This window comes from Coregonus clupeaformis, unplaced genomic scaffold, assembly GCF_020615455.1.
Source record: "Coregonus clupeaformis isolate EN_2021a unplaced genomic scaffold, ASM2061545v1 scaf0032, whole genome shotgun sequence".
Lineage (NCBI taxonomy): Eukaryota > Metazoa > Chordata > Actinopteri > Salmoniformes > Salmonidae > Coregonus > Coregonus clupeaformis.
In genome coordinates, this window is record NW_025533487.1 from 125,001 (window position 1) to 136,158 (window position 11,158).

Genomic DNA, 11,158 nt, shown 5'->3' on the forward strand with positions numbered 1-11,158 from the left:
TGATTGCCAACAAGGGTTTTGCCACCAAGTACTAAGTCATGTTTTGCAGAGGGGTCAAATACTTATTTCCCTCATTAAAATGCAAATCAATTTATAACATTTTGACATGCGTTTTTCTGGATTATTTTGTTGTTATTCTGTCTCTTACTGTTCAAATAAACCTACCATTAAAATTATAGACTGATCATGTCTTTGTCAGTGGGCAAACGTACAAAATCAGCAGGGGATCAAATACTTTTTTCCCTCACTGTATCAGTGTTGCCCAACTCAACTCAGGCCTGTGTGTGGTCTTTCTCACCTAGCTGTTGGACACAGAGGGGAAGGACCTGCAGCATGTCCACCTGGACACAGACACACCTGAGAAAGTCACAGACACACCTGAGAATGTCGCAGACACACCTGAGAAAGTCACAGACACACCTGAGAAAGTCACAGACACAGAAACACAGGAGGAACACACACTTTCCCACTGCGGACACATGAGAAGTCCCACCATCCTACTGCGCCTGATCATCATGAGTTACATTGGGTAGGTCAGTGTGAGAGAGAGAGAGAGAGAGAGAGGCTGTTAGATTCTACCTCTGTACTCTGTTTGACAGGTCTGTTGTACAGTATTTGTCTGATGCCGTCTTTCCCCCCTGTGTGTTAGGCTAGCGTCAGCCCTGACGTACTACGGGATCTGTTTGAACGTCGGGCGGTTCGGGGTGGATGTCTTCCTGGCTCAGTTCTTCAGCGGCCTATCAGAGGCTCCCTGCCTGCTCGTCCCATTCCTATTGGCTCACTGCGGCAGACGCCCAATCAGCATGCTATCCCTGCTCCTCAGTGGCTCCTTCTGCCTGCTATCCCTGCTCGCATCACGCTTCTATGGTAAACACACACACGCGCGCACAGGCACACACACACACACAAACCTCCAATGATCCAACATTGTGTGTGTGTGTGTGTGTGTGTGTGTGTGTGTGTGTGTGTGTAGATGTCCCAGGGTTGGTGATGGCTCTGGCCCTTGTGGGGAAGCTGTGTGTGCAGACCACTGTGTTTGTCTCTGCACTCTACTGCGTTGAACTCTTCCCTACGCTCATCAGGTACAGAGTGTGTCTGTGTGTGTGTCTGTGTGTGGGTGTCTGTGTGTGTGTCTGTGTGTGTGTCTGTGTGTGTGTGTCTGTGTGACCCCTGATGTATACCTAGAGTTAAAGGACTAGTCAGTCCCTATCTCAACACGCAGCACTGATCTAGTTCCCTCATGTGGGTCAAAGTGATATTATATTAACACATACTATGCAAACAGAGATACACACATCATCTATTAATCAATTATTACACACGTGTGTATGTTTGAGATGTGTGAGCGTGCTGTATCCTGACTGTATCCCTTTGGGTTGGCATAGAGTCACATCCTGTGGATTCCTGCTTTAAGAACAATAAAAGCTCTCTCTCAGCATTGTTTTATTTTTTTATACCTCCCGCTCTCTATTTTTTTTCACTCGTTGAATTATTGCTATTATCCTCTCAACACAGCAAGTATTGTGTCCCCTGCCGTGTGTGTGTGTGTGTGTGTGTGTGTGTGTGTGTGTGTGTGTGTGTGTGTGTGTGTGTGTGTGTTACAGACAGAAGTGTGTGGGCTTGGTGTGTCTGTGTTACAGGGTGGGCTGTATCCTGAATGTGGTGGTCAGTCCCAGAGGAGAAACCATCCCATTGGCCACTATGATTCTTTATGGGAGTGGCCCCATTATTGGGGCGGGACTGTGTCTGTTTCTACCGGAGACCAGTGGTGTGCCGCTCCCTGATTCGCTGGAGGACTGTGACAAACAGCCCAGTCTTCGTCTACCAACCCTCCCCTCCCCTTGGTCTTCTGAGGGTGAGAGACCCCTGACGTGTGTGTGTGTGTGTGTGTGTGTGTGTGTGTGTGTGTGTGAGAGAGAGAGAGACCCATACAGCAGTTGTCACCAACCTTTTCTGAGTCAAAATGCAAGCCGAGATCTACTGCTTATATGACTTTTAAAAAACGTAAGCCTATGCAACATTAACCTATTAAAAACAGTTCTGTAGCAATGAGGTAGGCTATATGATCACACCGGTAATAAATCAGATGTTGTATTACTTGTGAGGCACAGCTGAGTGAGCATACATTTAAATAATTCGCTTTTTATTTTACTGGGCTGATGGTGCCTGCATCTGATGGTCAGTCTGAGCGGAGGGAGAGAGCGGCAGACTGAGGGTCCGCCTCTCGACGTCCCTCCGCTCTCCCTTTCCTCCACTGACACTGACCAAAAAGGGACACCGTACTCCAGCTGATGGCAGAACTCGATGCGCACCGAAATTATTTCTGCCTCATGCACAAATTAATGTTGTTACTCCCGTGAACAGAGAAAGGGAAATATTCCTCGATATTAAAAAAGACCCAAGCCGCTGATAATAACAACACAAGCCTATAGATACACTTTCCTACTCATTCATTACAGCTGCAGTGCTTGTTGTAGTGCTGAGTGGAAGTAGGGAGAACGTGCATTTTATGGCTTATAAAAGCGTTGAATACAAAGTGTTGACAGTGCTGAGTAAGAACTCAAACATGAACTCACTCATAAAAACAGCAGCTCTTTGCTTTATTCGTTGACAGTCTTTCTTTAGTTATGGGTTTGAAACATTTAAGAAATCTCACCGTATCAACTTTGCTGTAGCTTTATGCCTGCTACGTTACCGCAGACACGGGCATCTGACCCATCCGATTGGCCAGTGGTAGGCCTATAGTGCACTTGATTTGCTCTCTGGCCCCACCGGGGAAAGCAGTGTGTACCTTCAGACACATGAACACTTTGCCTTCCCGGCGCTAGGGCTGCTGAATCAAGTGCAGCTAACCTCCGACAGGCGTGAGACGAATAAAAACAAAGGAACGAAAAAAGCTTTATCGTTGTTTTTTTTTTTACAGAAATGTTTGGTGATCGACTAGAAATGCCTTGGAGATCGACCAGTCGATCGCGATCAACCGGTTGGTGACCTGTTGTCTCTCTCTTCGGTGTGTTGTCAACAGCAGCTGACTGTGAAATGCTATACTCAGAGTTCACAGGCAGCTGATGTGTTACATAACCTCTACTTTTAGGTCAGCTATTTACCCCCTCTCCTTTCTCACACCCCCTTTCTCCCTTTTCACTCAGTTATGGTTCCAGGAACTGACACAGCCACTCATTTTTAGCATACACATTTTAACAACATGCTTTTTATCGTGGTTTCAAGCGATGAATAGCTACAAAGTGCTCCGGTGTGAACCATTCATTAAAAAAAGATTTAAAATTGCTTTACAAAAACTGTGATATATGAAAACAAAGTCAAGGGTACAACACTGTGTACATAGATCGGAGGCAAAAAAATAACTCATCCCATACAGCATTGCGGTCTTTGTCGTCCAATCACAGAGCAGATACAAGTCATGTGGTCTGTTAGAGAACGCATGATGGCACGTAATTGCTGCTAACAGATCACGTGACTTGTATCTGCTCTGTAGTTGGACGATACAAACCACGAGGCTCATGGTTAGTGTAGGTTTTGTTGCTCTTTGAGGTACTACATGTGCACTTTATAGGAATTGTTTTGCAATCTCGGTAGATAAAACTATGTCTACGTTGCACAGTGATATTGCTATCTCTAATATTTGATATTACCACGGGTTTTGAGGATTGAGAATCCACTTCCGGAAGCCCTCGTTGCAGGCCTATGTGTCATGTGACCTGTTACAGTCCCTACCAACGGAGCAGAGGCCAGTTAAACGTCTAATATTGATTTACATTTTATTGAGTTGTCAGCTAACATGACTTCAACATGAAATAAACAAAACATTTAGCCATGTCATTTGATTTAGGTTAAAAGTTGGGTAGGGGGAAAAAATCCCCCCAAATTCATTACGTTGATGACTGATTGGATTTTGCAAATCCAATCAGTTTCCCATGTTGATTCAATGTCATTAAATAATATATTTTTTCAATGATGTGGAAACAACGTTGATTTAACCAGTTTGTGCCCAGTGGGATAACCATAACCCCCAGTCTGTGGCCTGTTAACCAGAGTCCTGGACCAAGAAGCCTGTTCAATAGAGACATACATTCTGAGGAATAGTGAACTTTTGTAGGTTAAAGTCTCTTCAGCTGAGACTTGTGTGTATTTCCTGACAGGCGCTCAGCGGACGCCCCAGGCTGACAAGGCCTGTCCATTCCTGGGAGACACGGACCCAGAGAAGCCCTCCCACAACTCAACTGACAAACACTGCACGTACTCACTCACACACACCACAAACACACACATGCTGTAGATACATGTATTTGAAGTTCCATGGTGCTCAGTTTGTACAGAACACAAGAAACTGGGAGGTACTACCTGAACTTTGTCCAATAAACATCACAAAACATTTTGCGACGTTGTGCCCTATTGAACACAACCCGGGTTTTAATGTTTTAATCGGTTTGATCCTGCATCTCCCACAGCCTGTAGAGGCTTGCTGAGATCATTTTTAAACACAGACCTGTGTGTGTGTGATGCAAGGAAACATAGCTAATGTTATCATTGTGTAAACAGCTCTGCAGGGAGGTTCTGTGTGTACGTTTTTGTACGTGTGTTATCCTTGTACAATCATTAATCTCCCTTGCACCTTGCTGACATTTCTACGCTGTGTTTCATGTCAAGGGCGGCAGGTAGCTTAGTGGTTAAGAGCGTAGTGCCAGTAACCAAAAGGTGCTGGTTCTAATCACTGAGCCGACTAGGTGAAAAATCTGTCGATGTGCCCTTGAGCAAGGCACTTAACCCTAATTTCTCCTGTAAGTCGCTCTGGATAAGAGCGTCTGCTAAATGACTAAAATGTAAATGTAAGTTGACCTGAGATGTGGGGGGGGGGCTGATTTATCGTAAAGGGTGTGGTCTTAATGCTGTATGTTTGGTATTGAAAGCAGATGTCTGTAGGAATGTTGTCCTGTCCGGTGGCAGGGTCAGGCTGTTGAAATGACAGATTGTAACTCATGATGTGCTGTTGTGTGTTCTTCTAGGCCCATGACATGGCCGAGGAATGTTCTCCTCTACAATCTGTAGATTTCCTGTTCTTCATAACATAATATTGAATAAAAAAATGGAATTTTCAATTTCATAAGAATGTGTTTGTTTGTCTGACCTGGGTCTAGGGGTCGCAAAATACCGGTAACTTACCCCGGGTTTTCAAGAAATCCTGGTTAGACGGTTCCTGGTATTACGTGGGAATAAGCAGCAAATCCGGGAATCCTCCAACCAGGATTCCTAGAAAACCAGGGAATTTTGGGAAAGTTACTGTAATTTTGCAACCCTACCTGGGGCAATAATCCACTATAAAGAAATGAGGGATCCACACACGGAATATAGTCACTCTCCGTTAATTATTACCCTGACGAAGACTTTGTATAATAAAAAACTGGGGAATTATATTCTGTGTGGGGGGGGGCCCTCATTTCTTTATCTGTATATTTTGGGGGGGTTTAGGATGTGCATATCACCCTCCTGTTCTGCAATAATCAACTATACCAAGCTGTAACCTTAATCAGCCTGGACAATCATGTAACCATTCACACAAATGCACACACGTACAATACAAGTGAGTGCTTAGTGGTGCATTGTCACGCGGACATGGGGAATTATAATTAAATCACCGATAGAACATCTTGACCAGCCATGCTTGCACCAATCGAATGCTTTTAAATGCATGACTGGGCATATAAAGTGAAGGTAGAAAATGGGTCTAAATGACTGATAGTAGAAGTACATCGCCCTCCTCTGGACAGAAGACAAACTACACCATTACAGCCACACTCCTACAAGGTTCTTTAATAGTATCCACACATCCTTAGAGAAATCCACCATTACATACAGGTTTGTTAAGATTAAATAGTATTTTATATTAAATAAGTTGATCCGGCAGTATGGTGAGAAGTGTGTGTACATAATCCCATCACCCTTTAGTTCAGAACATAAAATAACCAGGGTTTAGATCTCTAATCAGCAATGCATTTCATAGAAACAGAAGGAAATATTAACATGTATGAAATATTACATTTTTATACTTCATTGTAACATCTCACACCCCATGTCAAAGCCAGACAGTTTATGGGGACTATAAAAGTATTGCTACGATTGTGATATATTGCTGTCTCACCTACCTATCTTAAGATGAACCTATGTAAGTCACTCTGGATAAGAGTCTGCTAAATGACTAACATGTCAATGTAAGTGCAGTGAGTCCCGATACAGCCATGTGTGTGTCTATGTAGTGTGATCATGTGTCTATGTAGTGTGATCATGTGTGTGTCTATGTAGTGTGATCATGTGTCTATGAAGTGTGATCGTGTGTGTCTATGTAGTGTGATCATGTGTATGTCTATGTAGTGTGATCATGTGTGTCTATGTAGTGTGATCATGTGTGTCTATGTAGTGTGATCGTGTGTGTCTATGTAGTGTGATCATGTGTGTGTCAATGTAGTGTGATCATGTGTGTGTCTGTGTAGTGTGATCATGTGTGTGTCTATGTAGTGTGATCATGTGTGTGTCTATGTAGTGTGATCATGTGTGTGTCTATGTAGTGTGATCATGTGTGTGTCTATGTAGTGTGATCATGTGTGTGTCTGTGTAGTGTGATCATGTGTCTTTGTAGTGTGATCATGTGTGTCTATGTAGTGTGATCATGTGTTTGTCTATGTAGTGTGATCATGTGTGTCTATGTAGTGTGATCATGTGTGTGTCTATGTAGTGTGATCATGTGTCTATGTAGTGTGATCATGTGTCTATGTAGTGTGATCATGTGTGTCTATGTAGTGTGATCATGTGTTTGTCTATGTAGTGTGATCGTGTGTGTCTATGTAGTGTGATCATGTGTGTGTCTATGTAGTGTGATCATGTGTGTCTATGTAGTGTGATCATGTGTGTCTATGTAGTGTGATCGTGTGTGTCTATGTAGTGTGATCATGTGTTTGTCTGTGTAGTGTGATCATGTGTGTCTATGTAGTGTGATCATGTGTGTGTCTATGTAGTGTGACCGTGTGTGTCTATGTAGTGTGATCATGTGTTTGTCTGTGTAGTGTGATCATGTGTGTCTATGTAGTGTGATCATGTGTGTCTCTACGTAGTGTGATCATGTGTGTGTATATGTTGTGTGATCATGTGTGTGTCTGTGTAGTGTGATCATGTGTGTGTCTATGTAGTGTGATCATGTGTGTGTCTATGTAGTGTGATCATGTGTGTGTCTGTGTAGTGTGATCATGTGTGTGTCTATATAGTGTGATCATGTGTGTCTATGTAGTGTGATCATGTGTGTGTCTATGTAGTGTGATCATGTGTGTGTCTATGTAATGTGATCATGTGGGTCTATGTAGTGTGATTGCGTGTGTATGTAGTGTGATCATGTGTTTCTATGTAGTGTGATCATGTGTGTCTATGTAGTGTGATCATGTGTGTGTCTATGTAGTGTGATCATGTGTGTGTGTCTATGTAGTGTGATCATGTGTTTGTCTATGTAGTGTGATCATGTGTGTCTATGTAGTGTGATCATGTGTGTGTCTATGTAGTGTGATCATGTGTGTCTATGTAGTGTGATCATGTGTTTGTCTATGTAGTGTGAACATGTGTGTGTCTATGTAGTGTGATCATGTGTGTGTCTATGTAGTGTGATAATGTGTGTCTATGTAGTGTGATCATGTGTGTCTATGTAGTGTGATCATGTGTGTCTCTACGTAGTGTGATCATGTGTGTGTCTATGTAGTGTGATCATGTGTGTGTATATGTAGTGTGATCATGTGTGTCTATGTAGTGTGATCATGTGTGTCTATGTAGTGTGATCATGTGTGTGTCTATGTAGTGTGATCATGTGTGTCTCTACGTAGTGTGATCATGTGTGTGTGTCTATGTAGTGTGATCATGTGTGTCTATGTAGTCTGATCATGTGTGTGTCTATGTAGTGTGATCATGTGTGTCTATGTAGTGTGATCATGTGTGTGTCTATGTAGTGTGATCATGTGTGTGTCTATGTAGTGTGATAATGTGTGTATATGTAGTGTGATCATGTGTGTCTCTACGTAGTGTGATCATGTGTCTGTCTATGTAGTGTGATCATGTGTGTGTCTATGTAGTGTGATCATGTGTGTGTCTATGTAGTGTGATCATGTGTGTCTATGTAGTGTGATCATGTGTGTGTCTATGTAGTGTGATAATGTGTGTCTATATAGTGTGATCGTGTGTCTATGTAGTGTGATCATGTGTGTCTATGTAGTGTGATCATGTGTGTGTCTATGTAGTGTGGTCATGTGTGTGTCTATGTAGTGTGATCATGTGTGTCTATGTAGTGTGATCATGTGTGTCTATGTAGTGTGATCATGTGTGTGTCTATGTAGTGTGATCATGTGTGTCTCTACGTAGTGTGATCATGTGTGTGTCTATGTAGTGTGATCATGTGTGTCTATGTAGTGTGATCATGTGTGTCTATGTAGTGTGATCATGTGTGTGTCTATGTAGTGTGATCATGTGTGTCTATGTAGTGTGATCACGTGTGTCTATGTAGTGTGATCATGTGTGTCTATGTAGTGTGATCATGTGTGTCTATGTAGTGTGATCATGTGTTTCTATGTAGTGTGATCATGTGTGTCTATGTAGTGTGATCATGTGTCTATGTAGTGTGATCATGTGTCTATGTAGTGTGATCATGTGTGTGTCTATGTAGTGTGATCATGTGTGTCTATGTAGTGTGATCATGTGTGTCTATGTAGTGTGATCATGTGTGTCTATGTAGTGTGATCATGTGTGTCTCTACGTAGTGTGATCATGTGTGTGTCTATGTAGTGTGATCATGTGTGTCTATGTAGTGTGATCATGTGTGTCTATGTAGTGTGATCGTGTGTCTATGTAGTGTGATCATGTGTGTGTCTATGTAGTCTGACCATGTTTGTGTCTATGTAGTATGATCATGTGTGTCTATGTAGTGTGATCATGTGTGTGTCTATGTAGTGTGATCATGTGTGTGTCTATGTAGTGTGATCATGTGTGTCTATGTATTGTGATCATGTGTGTGTCTATGTAGTGTGATCATGTGTGTCTATGTAGTGTGATCATGTGTGTCTTTGTAGTGTGATCATGTGTGTGTCTATGTAGGTGTCCGTGTGTGTGACAGACTTGTGTATGCGTGTGTGTTCAGGGGTAGGAGACGAAGTTAGCGGGGAAGATTCCGGTCCGTCCGTTTAGCGTTCCCTCCCACCAGTCATACTGTGACTCTGTCTTGGTAACCATAGTGATGCGGTCGCTGGGTTTGAAGCTCAGGTCGCCAGGCTGTTGCCCTGTGAACAGGTGTATCACCGTGACAACTACAGGCCCCGCGTCCCACGAACACACCCCTAGGAACAGGGACAGTCACATGATCACAGGTGTATACAGTGAATAATGTTGGTGAACAGTAGGCCTTGGTGAATTCTCAAGTCAACCTGTGAAATGTTTAGAATGTTGCAGATACAATGGTAATGAATAGAGCTGACACAATGTGATAAACGTGTGAGAATGTACGGATACGGTTAAGGGGATTTCATCCACACACACACACACAAATAGTTTTGGGCTGCTCTTTAACTAATCTTATAGGATGCTGAAACACAGAAATACAAGAAACAGAGAATCCTTTAGAATACAAGTACGTCACTGTTTTTCGGTCAGAAATTGTCTGTCAGTCAGAAACGTTGCGTTGAGAGAGAAGAAAGTGAGAGAGAGAGAGAAAGTGAGAGAGAAAAAGTGAGAGGGAAAGTGAGAGAGAAAGTGAGGGAGAGAAAGTGAGAGAGAACCAGAAAATACGCCTTCACTATGGTGAAACACTAAAACAGACCAAGTGTCACGGTTTACTAAGCCAGAACCCAGAAGCAGACCAGGACAAGGTAAGTGGTGTCAAAGGTGAGTGTTTATTTAACTGATCCACGAGTGCTGCTGAATAATCCAGGGAACAGAGCGGGCGGCGTGGATGAGTTGTTGAGGGTGCAGTAGTTGGTCCAATGATGGCTCGGCAGCCGCCGACCATCAGGCAGAGGTTGGGTGAAGGTTCCGGACGAGTGATGTTCATGGCTAACGATCCGGCAGGGAATGGATGTTAGGACAGAGCCTAAGAAGGGTGATGATCAGGACCAGGTGTGCAGATTGCTGATGGGATGCAGGTGCGGAAATCAAGAGAGCTCCCGCCTAGCAACGCGTTGCCCGGCAACCAGGCAGGGGAGCGTTCCAGAACCCTCGGGAAACTGGAGATCCCGAGCAGAAAAACTAGTACCCAGACAGAAACCGACTCAGACTGCAGGGATCGTTACAGTACCCCCCCTCCGACGAACGCCACCGGGCGGACTCCCCGGAGCGCCAGGATGGAGGCGGTAGAAGTCACGAATGAGGTCAGCATCTAGGATCTGTCGCCGCGGAATCCAACTCCTCTCTTCAGGACCATACCCCTCCCAGTCCACGAGATACTGGAAACCCCGGCCCCGCCGTCTGGAATCCATGATGCGTCGCACCGTGTAGGCAGGACCACCTCCGATCATCCGAGGAGGAGGAGGAGGAGGCGGAGGAGGCAACAGAGGACTGAGGAAAACAGGCTTGAGGCAGGAGACATGAAAGGTGGGATGGACTCTGAGCGTCCTCGGTAGTTTGAGTCGAACTGCCACTGGATTGATCACCTTCTCCACCACAAACGGACCAATGAACTTCGGTAACAACTTCCTAGACTCAGTCCGTAAAGGAAGATCCCGTGTGGCCAACCAGACCCTATCTCCGATGGTATAGGTGGGAGCGGGGATCCGGCGACGATTCGCCTGGAGCTGATACCGGTCCGAAACTCTAAGGAGTGCCTTTCTGGCCCGATGCCAGGTCCGGTGGCAACGACGAATATGGGCCTGAACAGAAGGCACTGAGAGCTCCTTCTCCTGAGAAGGGAACAAGGGAGGTTGGTAGCCATACAGGCACTGGAAGGGAGACATCCCAGTGGCAGATGTAGGGAGAGTATTGTGGGCATACTCAACCCAAGGCAACTGAGAGACCCAGGAGGTGGGGTTGGAAGAGACAAGGCAGCGTAGCGTGGATTCCATCTTCTGGTTGGCTCTCTCCGCCTGACCATTAGATTGGGGGTGAAAACCAGATGTGAGACTGACTG

General features: G+C 44.4%; 1 protein-coding gene across 5 annotated transcripts in view; it reads left to right on the forward strand.

The window, feature by feature from the left end:
* The window catches only part of LOC121544564 (solute carrier family 22 member 13), a 9,612-nt gene extending 4,872 nt beyond the window's left edge, over nucleotides 1-4,740 (forward strand). For 4 of the 5 annotated variants that reach the window (XM_041854513.2, XM_041854518.2, XM_041854516.2 and 1 more), the window contains 5 exons: nucleotides 303-529; nucleotides 650-867; nucleotides 974-1,082; nucleotides 1,605-1,855; nucleotides 4,161-4,740. In XM_041854513.2, coding sequence (XP_041710447.1) covers nucleotides 303-529; nucleotides 650-867; nucleotides 974-1,082; nucleotides 1,605-1,855; nucleotides 4,161-4,297 — 942 coding nt within the window. In that variant the 3' untranslated portion in view covers nucleotides 4,298-4,740. Of the gene's footprint in view, nucleotides 1-302; nucleotides 530-649; nucleotides 868-973; nucleotides 1,083-1,604; nucleotides 1,856-2,923; nucleotides 3,012-4,160 lie in introns of those variants that run through there. The other variant, XM_041854515.2, reaches the window with a different exon arrangement.
* Nucleotides 4,741-11,158: the final 6,418 nt, after the last annotated feature.